At 49.2% G+C, this 17318-nt stretch overlaps 1 protein-coding gene across 7 annotated transcripts in view; it reads left to right on the forward strand.

The window, feature by feature from the left end:
* The window catches only part of Ebf4 (EBF family member 4), a 75486-nt gene extending 62658 nt beyond the window's left edge, over nt 1–12828 (forward strand). For 3 of the 7 annotated variants that reach the window (XM_052726395.1, XM_052726398.1, XM_052726400.1), the window contains 10 exons: nt 1784–1865; nt 2588–2923; nt 3016–3142; nt 4533–4621; nt 4747–4812; nt 4908–5079; nt 5168–5353; nt 8425–8622; nt 11743–11818; nt 12013–12828. In XM_052726395.1, coding sequence (XP_052582355.1) covers nt 1784–1865; nt 2588–2923; nt 3016–3142; nt 4533–4621; nt 4747–4812; nt 4908–5079; nt 5168–5353; nt 8425–8622; nt 11743–11813 — 1327 coding nt within the window. In that variant the 3' untranslated portion in view covers nt 11814–11818; nt 12013–12828. Of the gene's footprint in view, nt 1–1783; nt 1866–2587; nt 2924–3015; nt 3143–4532; nt 4622–4746; nt 4813–4907; nt 5080–5167; nt 5354–5634; nt 8623–11742; nt 11819–12012 lie in introns of those variants that run through there. The other 4 variants (XM_052726396.1, XM_052726399.1, XR_008215452.1 and 1 more) reach the window with 3 other exon arrangements.
* Nucleotides 12829–17318: the final 4490 nt, after the last annotated feature.

A 17318-nucleotide genomic window follows, 5' to 3' on the forward strand; every position in this document is an offset into this window, starting at 1 on the left:
AAATTAATGAACTAGGCTGTACTCTGCCTAGGGAACTGATACACCATTTGAGTGTGGGACATGTATGAGGACTATGTATGAATGAGGCTTTAGAGCATCTATACCATACAATGTCTTAACAAGTGAGAAATGTATATAAATAGTATATAGATAGCTACAATATGAACTCTTTTAGAGTATTGCCCTAATTTTAGACCCTGATCTGCTATTTATTATAAGAAACAGCATGGTAAAAATGTCTCCCAAATAAGTGGAAGTAAATTGGGATCACTAACTAGAAGAACCCACCAGATGCCCAGGAAGCCATGTTATATGCCAAGACCCTCCATGGACCTAGCCCTGCCCTCTACATGTAAGACATGTCCAAAGATGCTCCCAGAGTCTCATAGGGCTAAGGCACACATTATAGTATTTGCATTTACTATGGCTAGAGTTTTGTCCATGGTTACCTTACTGATGGTGTCAGGGCTTCCCACCAATTTGGAAGACTGGAGGATTGGTCTATTCACGGCATATTCTGTGTTTTTGTTTTGTTGTTGTTTGTTGTTTACCAATTATATGGAAAAAAAGCTGGATAGTGGTGACTTACGCCTTTAATCCCAGCATTTGGGAGGCGGAGGCAAGTGAATCTCTGCGAGTTTGAGGCCAGCCTGGTCTACAAAAGGGTTCCAAGACAGCCAGGACTACACAGAGAAACTCTGTCTTGAAAAACAAACAAACAAACAAACAAACAAAAACAAAGAAGCTAATCTGCATATCTGCATGGTGTGTGTGCATATGGTAAGTATGTGTTCCGTGTTATCAGGTTTTCTGTGTATAATGAATATAAAATCTGTGGAAGAGGGATCTGCTGAGGGGGATGTCAATGACAGTTTTTTTTAAATCATATACAAGTAGGTATATTATTTTTTATATTCTTGCTATGCATATACCCTGTCGGATGGATACATAACACACATGATGGGCATAGACACACATGTGCATTGTACTACTCATAATCTGTGTTTCTTGCTTGGTTTGGTTTTTGATTGTTTTGAGACAGGCTCTCTCTCACTAAACTCACTGTGTAGCCCAGGCTGGCCTCAAACTCACAGAGATCTGCCTGCCTCTGCCTCCCAAGTGCTGGGATTAAAGGTGTGTGCCACCACCACCCGGCCTCATGTTTGATGAGTATAGGTCATATGTGAAGTATATGCTTGTGGTATGGCTGTGTCTTGTGAGTAATAATAAATGAAGCCTATGCATCATCGATAACTGACACGGTTTATGCTGAGTACACATTGTATAGGTGGTGGTTATTATCTGGGGGAGAGATGTGCTGTATGACAGATACATTGTGTGTGGTGGGCACAGACTGTAACAGATACATGGTGAAAAGCTTACGTTTGGTATTTGGTATATGTAAGTCTATTCTACATGTGGACTATACATTGTTTGTGTGATAGGTACACATTGTGATGAGTATAATTTGTGAGTAGGTACACACATATACCGTAGAGTTTATGATTAGCACATTCTGTGATGGGTCTACATTGTGCAGGTGGGTAAACAGACACTTTATAGACAAATAAGCACTGTGTGCATCTGTGTAATAAGGTAGTCCCGGTGATGGATCTGTTTGGTCCATCTCAGGCACCCCGTGTGTACACAGCTTGAGATAGGAATAAGGAGTGTGCACCTGTGTGTAAGCAAACAAGGGGTGTCACTGTGCTGGGAGGAGGCATGATCTTCATCTGTTTACAGAGCCCCCAGTCCCTTGAGCCTCCCAACCTCACTGTTTCAGGTTCTTCCTCAAATTCTTTCTCAAATGTAACCAGAACTGCTTGAAGAATGCAGGGAATCCCCGGGACATGCGCCGCTTCCAGGTAGGCTTGGGGAAAGCCCTCTCACCCCACGCAAATCTACCCTTTACTGATAGGCGAAGGGAAAGCTGTGACCCTGCCGGCTCTCTGCCTAGCCCGGTGCCTGGTGCCTGGTGCCTGCTGGGGGTGGGGCAGCTCCATCTCAACTTATGCTGGCTGCCAAGGGAGGCTTCATTAGAGTCCCACTTAAGAAGATGCTAATTGTGACATTTTTACATGATTAACGACCCAGGTAATTTGCATAGTGTGAAGCTGAGAACAGCTGCCCTTAGCACATCCCCAACCTGCACACCCCTCCCAAAGCAGGGGGTAGGGAGAAGGCAGCACCAATTTCCTGCCCAGAATAAAGTGGGGGCTCCTGTTGATGGGTTCTGTAACTGATGGTGTGCCCAACTTTAGGAAGGCAAACTGTCTCCAAATTTGATTGATCCTGAACAGTGTTCCGTGTGTGCAAAAATGGAGGGTACTCTGCCTGAGGAGCTACAACTTTTTCTGGGCTTTTGATTTTTGTAGCTCCTGAGAGGTCAGTCCATCTGGGGGTGTCACGTGGTTCAGCTGGATTCAACTCCACCAGCACAGCCCCCACCCAACCGAACTTCCCCTCCCCTAAGGACACTCTGAATTCCAGCTCCCAGCCACCCAACTCAAGGTGCTAGCTCTCCCTGACAGTGCCCGTTCAGATGTCCCCAGGGCCCCAGCCAGACTGGTCTTATCTGTCCACACAGGTGGTGGTGTCCACAACAGTGAGTGTGGATGGACACGTGCTGGCCGTGTCTGACAACATGTTTGTGCACAACAACTCCAAACATGGCCGCCGGGCCCGCCGCCTGGACCCTTCTGAAGGTCAGGACTCCCGGCCCAGCCCTGGCCAACCTCAGTCTCCACCTTGGTGCAGTCCCCTGACCTGGGTCCTCTCCTACCTCCCAGCTGCCACCCCCTGCATCAAGGCCATCAGTCCCGGGGAGGGCTGGACCACGGGAGGCGCCACCGTCATTATCATCGGCGACAACTTCTTCGACGGGTTGCAGGTCGTGTTTGGCAACGTGCTCCTGTGGAGCGAGGTGAGCCAACCCCTGCCCGTCTCCCTCTGAGTCTCAGGGCTAGGCCCTCCCCACAGGACTAGACCTGCAGGCCTCCCCCTCTCCTCTCACAGCTCATCACTCCCCACGCTATCCGGGTGCAGACGCCACCACGACACATCCCTGGGGTAGTAGAAGTGACCCTCTCCTACAAGTCCAAGCAGTTTTGTAAAGGAGCCCCTGGCCGCTTCGTCTACACAGGTAAGGAAGGAGGCAGCTGAAGCAGGGACTAAGATCCACAGAGATTAGCCCTCTGAGCTCAAGGACGTAAACACAGTTGCAGGGGGTGACAGAAATCTACAGGTGGCCACGTGCCCTAAGCAGTGGCTCCTCATCCCCCACACACCTTCACCCACACCCACACCTACTAAGTGATCTCTCAAAGTCCTTTTTCCTCTTGACCTATGTTTCTTTCCCTGAGTTTCTGGCTCCTTGGAAACAACTTCTGCCTCAAGTCTTTCCCTCCTTGCATGTACTCTGGAGTTGAGACCCTCTTCGAGGGTTTTCTTTTTGTTTTGTTTTGCTTTGCTTTGCTTTGCTTTTTTCACCTCAAAGATGCTTCCAAATTGGCTCACTACTCTCCAAGTCTTTCCTGGGTGTCTTGGGTCTTGCAGGCTGAACTCTACATTCACACACTAGTGTGTGTGAGCTCACAAACACATACACACCCTTGTACAAACGCCTTGGTGAACAGTTAGCACAAGGTTCAAGGGGATGCAGTGAAAACTGGGTTCAGTTTGACCACTGGTGGAAATCCTCATTCACCAGTCTTTGTATCTGGCCACTGGCTTCTCCCAATACTCACTGAGGCATGGGGGCTCGGGATACCCTCAGGTAGCTTTTTCATAACTTGGGCAGGCTGAGCTGCAAACACAGGATGGGTGGGTGGGTGGGTGGGTGAGTTACAGGGTAGAGGACTTGCCTGAGGAAAGCCCACACCTGGGAGTATGTGCCGAACTAGGCTAAGCTGTAACTACAGAGGGATAGGGAGGTAGGCGTTGGTAGCGGAAGACTGGCTAGAACAAAGCCCAGGAAGTTTGTACTTTATGCGTTGAGAAAAGGAAAGGAAATTAAGCCTAGCTTTGGAAGAGAAGAAAGTAGAACTTTGAGACCAGGATGGAGTAAGGAGCTCAAGGGGGAGAGAGTCAAGGGCTGAGCCCCTGAGAGCCCAAGGTTTTGGCTGGTCCCTTTCCTGAGGCACAAACCTTGATAGTTATGCCAAGAAGCTACCTGATCCATGATCAATAAAGATTGTTAAGGTTTTTTTTTTAATGGCAAACTGATATGACCAAATGCAAAAAAATCCCGAGTCCTGCCCCTAGAAGTATAGAAGTGTTTGTGTGTGTGTGTGTGTGTGTGTGTGTGTGTGTGTGTGTGTGTGTGTGTGTGTTGATACCAAGCTTGGTACAGAGCCTGGCTCAGTAAATATTTGTTGAATTAATTATGACCAAATAACTGAAGGAACTGAGAAGACTCCCCTGACGTTCACTGATATTGGAGCGCGGGTTTTTTGGACAACATGGGGCTGGGCTTGGTGGAGGTAAGTTCTGTTCTGGGAGGGGTATCCTCCAAATATTGCCATTCTCCCCAGCCTTGAATGAGCCTACCATTGACTACGGATTCCAGAGGCTACAAAAAGTCATTCCCAGACACCCGGGGGACCCTGAGAGGCTGCCCAAGGTACTCAGAGGGATGGGCCGGGAATAAGGATGTCCAGTGGGCTAGGGGAGGAGGAAGCCTCTCCAGGGTCCCGCTGCGCCCCCAGGGGCTGCCCCTGGGTCCTTCTGTCTCCTCCCTCGCCCTAGGAAGTGCTGCTGAAACGGGCGGCTGACTTGGCGGAGGCCCTGTACGGAGTGCCCAGCAGTAACCAGGTATGGTGCCTCCGCCCGCCTCCCAGCACTAGGGGCCGGGGCTCTGACCCCGCGCCTGCGGCTGCCCCGGCCGTGCTCCGTTCTTGTCTTCGCAGGAGCTCCTCCTGAAGCGTGCGGCGGACGTGGCCGAGGCTCTGTACAGCGCCCCGCGCGCACCCGCACCCCTCGGACCCCTGGCCCCCAGCCACCCACACCCCGCCGTCGTGGGCATCAACGCCTTCAGCAGCCCCCTGGCCATCGCCGTCGGGGATGCCACACCGGAGCCCGGTGCGTGTCGCCGCCACCCCTGCCCTCAGGTACGGTGCCCCCCAAGAGCCCAGCGTCGCCAGCTGGGCTAACCGCCACTCTCCCGCAGGCTATGCCCGCAGCTGCGGCAGCGCGTCGCCCCGGTTCGCGCCCAGCCCTGGCTCTCAGCAGAGCAGCTACGGCAGTGGCCTTGGAGCTGGCCTCGGCAGCTACGGGGCGCCGGGTGTGACTGGCCTCGGCGTGCCCGGATCCCCTAGTTTCCTCAATGGCTCCACCGCAACCTCACCTTTCGCCAGTGAGTGTCCCCAGCCCGCAGGAAAGGGGGCGTGGGGCCAGTCTGGGAATGCAGAATGGACTCAGCCCTGCTTTCAGCCCACCCTGGGGTGCGGGCTTCCAGTTCCTGCCTTATGTGGGTGTCTCTTGGCCTAGCCGTGGAGAGCCCTTAGTGCTCCTTTCATACGGCCACTCCCTGGTTTTGGACCTTGCTTCGATCCTGGGGAGCCCCGGGATCCTGGGGCCAGACTTCTTGCACCTTAAGCCCTCTTTGCTGACCCCAGTTGTACACATCGCTTCTAGCCCTCCCATGATTGTGAAGCCGCCCTTCATTAGGGGGACCTGGTGGACAGCAACCTTTTGGTCCTTCGCCGGGACTTCGGGAGGAGGTTGGCGGCCCCTGCTGGAAGCCTAAGGAAACTCTAGAGACTCGGGCTTCCAGCTCCCCGGCAGCCTCCGGGATGTGTGGCTCCAGGTTTCAGCAGCACTTCCTGGGGCAGGGCGGGAAACAGTGGGACCGAGTGTCGGCCCCTAGGGGTGTGGCGGGGCTCTGGAGGAGCTCCCTCACCCCCTGACCCACAGGACACTCTTATTCCAGTCCCGGCCCTCTGAGTACCTTGCACAGTCTCTCAGGTTCTCCCAGATGGTTCAGACAAGAAAATTCCCTCTGATCAGAACCCGATTGAGTGTCTTAGCCAGGAGCTGTCGGACATTCAACAAGTTGCACCTATGAACTTAAGTCCCCTTCAGTAAAACAGGATCAATACAACCCGGCCTCAGGTAGCTCTCTTATCTGAATATGCCACTAGAAACCCAGACAAAATTTAGAAAGAATGTGTGATTTTGTAGGCCCAGTGCTTGGCGTCTTGGGTTAAGGCAGTTCCCTGACGGATGGACAGTGTGGATTTCTGTGCTTTATCATTTCACACGGCCTTGCAATACCAATGGCTACCAGGCAGGTACTTAGAACCCACGTGGTGAGAACGCACCAGGTTTGGGGGACTCTGTCCACACTTCTCACCAGCAAAAACTTCTCTACCAGTCACAAGAGACCATGTCCCTCAAGGCCCGGGCACTACTGAATCTGAGAAATAGCGACATCTGCCCAAGAAGGAGCTTGTTGTGGCTTTACCTGGAGTCCCCTCAGTTTTTCATTGCCTAAAATAACTGTCTAGCCACCTGCCTAATTTTCCTTACCAGGGGTGCTGTTCTTACTGGCTACAAATCTGGCCTGCCATTTTCCTTTGACCTTGACTTAACTTGTGGAACCCAACGTCCCTCCAAGCCAGAGTTCACACAGGCTGTAGCCTTCTTGTGTCCCTCCCAAGGCCAGTCTCTCCTGGCACTTAGCTCAGCCGGGTTCCACTGCTCCACGTCCCTTCAGTTCTGAGACAGCGACCTCACAGCCTTTTCCTGTGTTCCCCTGGGTTTGACTCTCTCGCCCTTCCCCAGATACACAACAGTACTGTCAGCCGTGAAAGAAGCTGCCCCAGTGCACAGTCCATCCTGGGTCACCCTAGTCAACCAGATCAGAACTTCCCGAGTCACTTACGCCCTACTTCACCATCGGCAGGGACACTCGGGACTCTACCCAGACCTGTTCCCATCTCAGAATATTCTTACTCGGGTCCACATCCGTTCTCCTGAGTGCAGGATGCCTTGTGACACAGTTGCACAGGGAGTCATTCTCATTGAGTTTGCCCAGGTGTCCCTACAATGTCATCGGAACTGTCCTAGCCAGAGGGTCTAGGGCTGCCTGTGTCTTTATTTGGTCTATGGTATTAGTTATTAGCAAGTTTAGAACTCCATAACTCTGCCAAATGTGGCTATTAGTTCTCTGGGCCTTAGCAGATACCACATATATATATATATATATATTTTTTATCATGATGCTAAGCACTCCATAATGGCCATGGCTTTGCCAGCTAGCACTGAGCATTTTCTCCAGGGAGATGGTGACCACGGGCTAAGGACATTGAGAATAGGTTAGCTATTGCAGTCATTTTGTGCCAAAAGTCAATGGATGGGTGTTGTAATGTCAAAGACCACAGATATCTTCCAAGATGTCTGCTGTCCGTTGCCTGCTGGTTGGAGAAGATTAAAAATCCTGCTTGCTGGTCTTTAGAAGAGGGATGCAGGGAAATGGGTTCAGATGAGGACGGAGAAGGGCGGGACTGAGATGCCCTGCACGGGAGCCCTAGCAGATACAAGAGGCTCCTAAGGGTCCAGACCGGAGATGACAGGGCCTTGAACTAAAGTGGAAAGAAACGGTGCCCAGGGTTGGGGGCTAGACGAACGAAGTATAGGGCACATTGGGTAGGAAAGCTCCCTAGAGAGGAGGGTGCGTGTGTGAGCTGTCATCCTTGGGAGAGCAGCTTTCCACGGGAGGCTGCATATCCACCAAAACTTCCTCCAGCACTCTTGTGACCCTGGAACTTTGATTTTAGCCTCGGCAGCACAGGCCCATAAAACGTTTCTTAGCATTTCCCAATCCCAGTGGTATTCAGCAGGAATTCCAATCTTTTCATCTCTTTCTTTCTTCTTCTTTTTTTTTTTTTTTTTTGGTTTTTTGAGACAGGGTTTCTCTGTGTAGCTTTGCGCCTCTCCTGGAACTCACTTGGTAGCCCAGGCTGGCCTCGAACTCACAGAGATCCGCCTGGCTCTGCCTCCCGAGTGCTGGGATTAAAGGCGTGCGCCACCACTGCCCGGCTTCATCTCTTTCTTATCTCCCATCGTTGAGAGCACTTCCCACTGTTTGTGTTTGTTTGTTTGTTTGTTTGTTGTTTTGTTTTCACTGGGTCTGATCCTGTCATCTCCCAACCCTGAAAATGGTGTCCAGAACTCCTCAAAAGGCAAGGACTGGTCCAGGACCCAGAAGCTCCCATTTTGCCTCTAGCCATTATCTTGTACTGGTCTTCTCGGGACCGTCATAGCCCCCGGGGAGGTCTGAGCCCGCAGCCTGGTCAACAGTCCACAAGGGACTCGCTGCCCATGCGGCACCCCAGTCCTGCTGCTCACTCTGGTGCTGTCTCCCTGTTGTGTCTTCCACTGCCTTCCTTGCTGCGCCTGCCCCTTCCTCGCCCCGCCCCGGAGTCATGCCCTCTAGCCCCCCGCTGGCGGCTGCCTCCTCCATGTCCCTCCCGGCCGCGGCCCCCACCACCAGCGTCTTCTCCTTCTCGCCGGTCAACATGATCTCCGCTGTCAAACAGAGGAGCGCCTTCGCCCCTGTGCTGCGCCCACCCAGCTCCCCATCCCAGGCCTGCCCCAGAGCCCACAGAGAGGGGCTTCCAGGTGAGCAATCAAGGCTGCCTCAGAGTGACCTGAGGGAAGGCCTACTCCATCTAATCATCACCCGTGTCCCATGCAGCTGACCAATTGTTTTTGGAGGGTGCCCAGCAAAAGGTTCTGTGGGGGTCCGGGAAGGCCCATCTGGACTGCACTTCCTTACTTAAAGCTAGAAGTGTCCTGGCCTTTGTCTAGACCCACTCAGCTGACCGCTTGACCAAGAAGATTGAAATCCCAACTGGAAAAGGTCTCAATAGTCCAGCCCTGTTCAGTGGAGCCTAGAGCAAAGACCCAACCCTAAGAGCTGAAGGAACCCATTCAGGTTGCATGTCTTTCTCCTGTGTCCACCAGAGGGTCACACCACGTTGATGCTGGGTCATCTAATGACCAAAAGGACACTGACCATGGATAAGGTTTAGCCTACCTTCCCCTTTCCCAGTGTATAGGTTCGGAATTAAGAGCAAGTCCCCGTCCTGTGTCCCAGGAGCGAAAGGCTTCTTCCATCACTTTACACACAGGCCGCAGATACTTTAGCCCACAGAACTTTCCCCGCCCAAATAGTCACTGGAAACTCGGTAGGGAGGAGGAGAGAATGGTTATGGGGAAGGAGGTAGAAGTAACAGTGTGGGGTAGAGCAAGTCCCAGTTAGGAGGGATCGCTGGGGACAGAGCTAGATGAGGTTGTCATGTTCAGAAGACTTGCAGGTGTTCATGATGAAGCTGCAGGGGTGTCGGGAAGGATCTCCTGGGACCCACACCAGAGCTTAGCACTTAGCACAGCACCTGGCTTGGCAATTACCCCACAGTCGGTGCTTAATAACCAGAGGTTAAATTCTTAGGTGGATATTAGGTTAGAAGGCCCCCTTCAAGTGCAGAAGTGTCTAAAAGGTTTCCTTGCAGTTTGATGGACAGCTGAGCTGACAGAGGCTGGAGTAGAACACGCCCTTCAGGATAGTCTCCTGGATAGTAATGGGCATTCCTCAGGGACTAATCCGTGTCCATTTGGTAAATAAACTGAACTATACTGTTTTGAACTATCCTGCGGATCTTTTAGGAAACAAATTTCTTAGAGCCCAAATTTTATTCATTTATTTTTATTTTTTTAGACAAGATTTCTCTACACAGTCCTGGCTGTCCTGGAATTCACAAAGTGCAACACTATGCCTGGCACAAAATTTATTTTAAAAAAAGATTATCTTGTCATTAGTTCCTGGGAATATCTTTGGGGCTTAGGTAGAGACACCCATGTGGTTTCCTAAATATGAAGTGGTTTGCTGAGGCCAAGATAAAGTCATGGAAGCAAAGCCGCTGTAGACAGTACCCTGAAAGGCCTCTGAGCCCTAAGGTTCTCTTTATGAGAGAGAGACGGGACACTGGAAGGAGTGTGTGGCATTCTTGAGGTCTGAGAAGACAACGAAGGATGACAAATACACACAGCAGTCAGAAGATCCACCTGACCACCAAAAAAACCTGACTATAGTGGAGGGTGGTGCGGCAATCTGGAAATTCTCTGCTGTGCTCCGCCCTACTCTGTAGATAGAATGAGTTCTTTCCCTCTGGAGGCTGCTCCTCTGGACACTCCAGACAGAGCTGAGGTGGCGATTCAACCAATTGCAAACTTATATCCAGGGTAAGAGGACTAGAAGACTGGCTGGTATGCCATCCACAGGACGGACTGCTGTCAAGAAAGGCCTTGCCCGAGCAGGGTTGGAAGAATTAATTCCTTTTCTAGGGGAGGGGGCCTCAGTAAGGTGTGTAGAGAGGGAAGTCAGGATATAGGGACCCATATACAAAGTATTAGAAGATAAGCCATATAGATAAATGTAAAACACTTAACTCATGAATGAGTTAGCAGAGAGACAAAGTGACTTAAAGAATACATGAGGGGCGGGTAGTGGTGGTGCACACCTTTAATCCCAGCACTCGGGAGGCAGAGGCAGGTGGACCTCTGTGAGTTCAAGGCCAGCCTGGTCTACAGTTCAAGTTCCAGGACAGCCAAGGCTACACAGAGAAAACCATGTCTCAGAAAAACAAGCAAAAAAACAAAAACAAAAACAAAAAAACCAGCAACACAAAAAGAATAGATGGGGACTGGGGGCATAGCTCAGAGGTTAAAGCTCAAACATGAGGACCAGAGTTCTGATCCCCAAAACACAAACAGATGCTGGGTGGGCCTGGCAGCCTGCCTATAATGTCAGGAAGGTGGGGTTGGGGGTCCCAGAACTTAAGATGCTGAGAAAGAAAGAACCAGCCTGGGTTACATAGCAGGACCCTGTTCCCAACTTCCACCCCCCACAAGACACAGCACCCCTTTTCTTGGTCTTATTTCCAACTTTTGGAAAGCTTAAAATGTGAGAGATGGGGAAGACGGGACTCAAGCGTTCTCCTGCCAGCTCAAGGAAAGGGCTCGGTGGGGTGGGAGCTAGTGAAATGATGGATTTCCCACCTGTGGGTGGCAGACAGGATGCTGCTGTGTGTATCAGTGCTCCTGGAAGCTGCCTCTTCATTACTGTCCTGGTCCTCATCCATCTGCTTCCTCACCTCGGCACAGGCCCTCTGAAGAAGGTGGGTCTGGGCCTGGGAGATGATTTGAGCAAAGCATTTGCTGTGTGAGAACGAGCAGCTTAGTCAGACACCTAACTTCCACATAAGGGCTGAGTGTGGGGGAACACACCTGTAACCCTAGCCCTGGCGCAGACAGGCAGATACCCACCGTTCACTGGCCAGTGAGTCTACCTGGAAAATAATGGCAAGTTCCAATTTCAGTGAGTGACCCTGACTCTAAAGTGGAGGAAGACACCCAAGACCAACCTCTGGCCTTCACCACAAATGAGCCCACTTGCATGCACATATATACACCAGAGACACAGACACACAGTAACACACAGGGATGGGGAGAAGAAGAGGAAGAAGAGATCAGCCTGGAAGAGAAGCCCAGAGGTCAGGGAAGTAAGGAAATCAAGGATGTGGGCTGTACATCCTGAGACACCAGAGGGGTGCCAGATAGATTGACAGCCTGTAAGAAGCGTTATATACCCTGCCTTCTATCTTCAGCCCAGAGAAGAACAGGCAGGTAAGATCACCAGGCCACAGAAGGCTTATTTCCCTCTCTCCTTGGTGACCACAGACCAGCCTTTTGAAGATACTGACAAGTTCCACTCTGCAGCCCGGGGGCTCCAGGGCCTGGCATACTCTTAATTACGGTAGGGATCCATCTCAGTCTTCCTCACTCATTTGGCCCTGGAATGGGTTTGGCAGGGTTGGGGACTTGGGGTCCAGGTCTTCCTTCCTTGTGCTTGTCTAGACAGCTGACTAGGGTACATGGAAAGAAATGGCTTTCTATCTCCTTCCAGCCAGCCTTCCTCCAAGACTTTCTTCTCCCTTCTCTCCCCACCAGGTCCGCGCAGGTGCTGCCCCCAATGAGGCTGGACTGGCGGTCCCTCTGGATTCACATTCATGGCCGGGTTGGCAGCACCAACAGATGTAGGGTCAAGACCTTGGGTAGACCTCAATCCCTGGGATACACAGGGAGAGGCCTTCACCTCTGTGCTCAAGGCCCCCTCATACCCACAGACCCTCATACTTACCTCCTTTGGGGGGGGGGCACATTAGAAGCCCAGCACTGTGAGGATGCTCTTGGCAAGAGAGCATCATAGGGAGGTGTTGCGATGTCGGGCCTTACCCACTGGGTTGGTTCCTCTGTAAGAGATGGATTTTGTGAAGACCAGAGACGTTGGTGAGGTGAGCAAGAATTAGGAACCGTGGGAAAGAGGACATCTCAGGGAGAGGTGAGCTAGACGAGGTCCTGATTGCAACTGACGAGTCTCACCTGACCTAGCAGCCCACCTTCTCTCTTGTGAACAAGGTGGTATCTAGCAGTCTCAGGAGGCCCATTCAGGCTCCCATGGAGCTGCCCACAAGCCACTGGACCCCAATGGCTGCCCCCACTTCCTCTGAGAGTAGCACATTCATGCGGGTCCCATCACACCTCCCTGGGGGGTTTTAGGCATGGAAGATGCACAGAAGGGCCTCCTGAAATTTGACTCTTACCCCCATGGATGTTTTGTGAATTTTGTCCCCCTACCACCACACACCCAACTCTAGTTGGCCAAAAAGAACAGCCTGGCTGCCTCTTGGTGGCCTCACACTCTGAGTTTGGACAAAATGGAACAATAAACCAGATGCAGGTGGCCACGTGGCCTCTCTGACCTGCTTCCTTGGTCTGCTTTTCTCAATGGCTCTGCAGCTCTCCTAGGGTGGCATTGATCCATGCCCCTGGGCAACTTTGTGTCTCAGGCTTTTAAGGCATCTCCAGGGATCAGCTGAGAAATTACACCTGCTTTATGCCTTCTAGATGGGTTTGATCCCAACAGTGTTGTATGGGGACATGATCAGGAACTTAGAACCTGCTTTCCTGATCATCTGGCCAAGACCAAGATGAAGGTTTTGAGACATTGCCAGGAATAGAGCAGAGCACATTAAATACTAACCTAGAGCCAGGCGGTGGTGGCATACACCTATAATCCCAGTACTTGGGAGGCAGAGGCAGGAGGATCTCTGTGAGTTAAAGGCCAGCCTGGTCTACAGAGTGAGTTCTAGGAGAGTCAGAGCTGTTACACAGAGAAACCCTGTCTCTAAAAGCAAAAACAAAATACTAACCTAGATGTGTAGGAGTCCAGAAGTGAAATCCAGTTTCAGAGACTAGAGGACTTACCTGGACTTGACAGCCTATGGGTCCCAGAAGACCCCTTTGAACCACCTTTCAACCTCTCTTGCCTCTTATTCAGACCCCTTTTGGCTTTACCTAAGAATTTAAAAGGAGCATAGTGAAAAATTTCCTTGGCCTATTCATCCACCCAGAGTGCTAGAAGACTCCCAGACACTGAGCCGTACTCCCTAGATAAGGTCAGGTTCTCTCCTGAAAGCCATTTTTTTTTTTTAAATCCACTACCCAGTGAGTCCAATGCCCAATCTGGACCTCAGGCATTTGGAAACCAAGTCTTTACCAACCCCCTGCCCCACACACAGTAATGCCCTGCAGCCTTCTGGGAAAACATCCTTGTCACAGCAGGTGGGCTGGTCTTGTCCTTAGAGGTCTCCACTTGTTCTCTAGTGTTTTTGGACAGAATCTAGGATTCCTCTCACTTGGGATGCATGACTGGTGTCACCCTGCCCTCAGTGCTTGGCCTCCCCTGCTGTCCCGGACGGAAGCCTGCTTAGCTTATCTATGACAAAGCTTATCTCCCCAAGCCTGTTTCATTCAGCTACAAGCCTTTCTTACCGAGCCAAGCCTTCCAAGGCCCGGCCTCTACAGACTCTAATCAGTACTGGAAACAACTGGTAACTGGATGGAGGTTACATTCTGGTCCCCTCCAAATGGGTCAGTTGCCATGATCAATATAAAATGAGATATGATATCTGTCTTTCCTCAGTGGTCCCATCACAGCACTTAAGTACCATCTGAGTTTACATGACCTCCCTTACACACACACATACCAGTTCCGGGTAGATTATACATCAGAATGGAAAACCTGAAACAGTCATCTCATTCCCCTGTGGAAAGATAAGCCTCCTTCTGCCAGAGGGACCTCCAAGGTCTGTTCCCCACTGACACAACCAGTTTTTTAATTTAAAATAAAAACTTTATTATTATTTGTCTCTATTTCTCTCTCTCTCTTTGTGTGTGTGTGTGTGTGTGTGTGTGTATGTATGTGTGTGTGTGTGTGTGTGTGTGTGTGTGTGTGTGTGTGTGTGTGAAGGCACAAGTATTAAATACATTTGAGGTGGTTCACATAAACCTGAAGCCTGTCTTCTCCAAGATTTTTTCCACATAAGAAGCAGTCAGTCTACAGCATCTTTCTCCCCTAGAAAAGAGACTTTTCATGGGTCGTGAGTCTCTGAAGTCCTGATCTCTTTTGCCTGGAGTAGGCACTGTCCTCCAATTCCTGCACACCTTTGCACTTTTACCTTCAAGCTTCTGCCTTCTGCTGTCACCTCAGTGGTGACAACCACAACCAGTGGATGATGGAACAGAAGGTGCCTAGAGGTCTGAGTCTTCTTGTAAACATCAGACTATCCTTATGGGAGCCTGATGAATGTGAGGCTCGGACCACAAATGTGGACCCTAGAGTCTTTACCATTCAATTCCTCCATGCTCCCATTCTCTTCAATAGCATTATTAGTTGTGTTTGGTTTTTGTTTAGTTGTTTTTTTTTTTATCTCATTATGTATTCCAGGCTGGCCTCAAACTCACAGAGATCTACCTGCCACTGAGTACTGGGATTAAAGGGGTGCACCACTACACCCAGCTAGAATCAACTTCTGTGTTGTGGTGACCAAGGATCAAATGTACTTGTTTTCAGATGAATAGTCATTGCCCAGCTCTATTTGTTAGTCTTTCTGTCTTTCCTCCTCCTCACTGCAGTGGAGATTAATCACAAATCAGTTGTCTCTACACCGGCCTGTCCTGTTCTCTATTCTCTGTTCCGATCTGCTGGTCGTTTCATCTGTCACACCAATACCACAGTATCCTAACAGCTTTAGATATATAGCAAGCTTTACTGTATACTACCGTGTCTTAGGATTTCTATTGCTGTGATAAACACCATGACCAGAAGCAATGTGGGGAGGAAAGGGTTTATTTCTTCTTACAGCTTGTAGTCCATCATCCAGGGAAGTCAGGGTAGGAAAATAAGGGAGGAACCGAGAGGCAGGACCTGATGCATAAACTATGGAGGAGTGATGCTTACTGGCCTGTTCCCACACTTACTCAGCCTGCTTTCTTATATGCACCCAGGACCACCATCCCAGGCTCGGTGCTGCCCACATCAGTCAAAATTTACAGGCTTCCTCACAGGCCAGTCTGATGGTGGCATTTTCCTAATTGAGATTACCTCTTCCCAAATGAATATCACTTGTGTTAAGTTGGCATAAAACTAGTCAGCACATACAGCAAGGTACCAACTTAGTTTCCTATCTGAGAGATTTACTGACTGGTCCTGAGTTTCTGATACTTCTGCCTCAGTTTCCCAAGTTCTAGGGTGACAGGTGTGTGTTGCCATTACCCAAGTCCATGTTAATTTCAAATTTTGTTTATTGCGCTGGGCAGTGGTGGCACACGCCTTTATTCCCAGCACTCAGGATGCAGAGCCAGGCATATCTCTGTGAGTTCGAGGCCAGCCTGGTCTACAGAGCGAGATCTAGGACAGGCACCAAAACTACACAGAGAAACCCTGTCTCAAAACAAACAAACAAACAAACAAAACCAAAAAATTTGTTTATTACTATTTTGAAAACCTGCTGGATTCTCATTGAGGTTACATTAAATTTCTAAATTAATTAATGCAGAACCAGCAACTTAAGTATTTTGATCTAGGAATATTGTTTTTGTAGCTCTCCATTGATTTCACTCCTTTAAAACTTACCAATGAGGGCATAGCTTCTGACATTCCCAGGAGACACAATCTCATAGCAAACTCCCCGATCCTCTGGCTCTGATAATCTTTCTGTCCCTTCTTCTGAACTGTTACTAGGTGCAAGAGTTGTACTGGAGATGTATCTGTTAGGAATGTAATCCACAGCTCTGCATTTTGACTGGTTGTGGTTTTCTGTAATGGTCTTCATCTGTTGCAAAGAGAAGGTTTCTTGATGAGGGTGAAGACGTGGTCATCTGCGGGTATAAGGACAAATATTTAGAATGTAGTTAGAAAAAACATACAAGTAACATTATATAGACTGAGCAGGTTGTATTTATATATTTGGGAATATATATACATATATGTACATAATAACAATTAATGAAAAAGAGGCCAGCCGGGCAGTGGTGGCGCACGCCTTTAATTCCAGCACTCGGGAGGCAGAGGCAGGCGGATCTCTGAGTTCGAGGCCAGCCTGGTCTACAAAGCGAGTTCCAGGAAAGGTGCAAAGCTACACAGAGAAACCCTGTCTCGAAAAACGAAAAAAAAAAAAAGAAGAAGAAAAAGAGGCTATGAATTTGAAGGAGAGAAAGAAACGTTATATCAGAGGGTTTTGAGAGAGGAAAGGGAAGGGGAAATTATGTAATTCTATTATAATCTCAAAAAATAAAAACTAAACTAAAAAATAATATTTTAGAGACTTCTCATGATAGTTTTGCACATCTTTCACTTTAAGAATTTTTTTTCAAATATATTTTATTTTATTTTTATGTGCATTTGTGTTTTTGCCACGGGTGTCAGGGTCCCCTGAAACTGGAGTTACAGATAGGTGTGAGCTGCCATGTGGGTGCTGGGAATTGAACTCGGGTCCTCTGGAAGAAGAGTCAGCATTCTTAACCCCTGAGCCATCTCTCCAGCCCTACTTTAAGAATTTTATATAATTGTACATTTCGTTATCGAAGCATTTATTATAAATACTTAAGTGAATTCAATTAGAAGCACAACTGACTTTTAAAAATAATATCTTTATATCCAGCAACACACTTCAATCAGTAATATTTTATTAATAGATTGTCTTAAGAATGTATCTTTTTAAGTGTATGGCTGTTTCATCTACAAACATCTTCACTTGCAGTTTTTAACTTTAATTTCAATTTCATGTCTAAATGTACTACTTAGAATCTTCAGTTTGATGGTGAATAAAAGTAGTGATAGCTGACATCTTTGTTCTTGATCCTGGATGGCAGACTTTGAGCATTGCACCACCAAGTATCATGTCTGGTTTATA

The sequence above is a fragment of the Peromyscus californicus genome, unplaced genomic scaffold (genome assembly GCF_007827085.1).
Source record: "Peromyscus californicus insignis strain IS unplaced genomic scaffold, ASM782708v3 Scaffold_7__1_contigs__length_154581171, whole genome shotgun sequence".
In the NCBI taxonomy this organism is placed as follows: domain Eukaryota; kingdom Metazoa; phylum Chordata; class Mammalia; order Rodentia; family Cricetidae; genus Peromyscus; species Peromyscus californicus.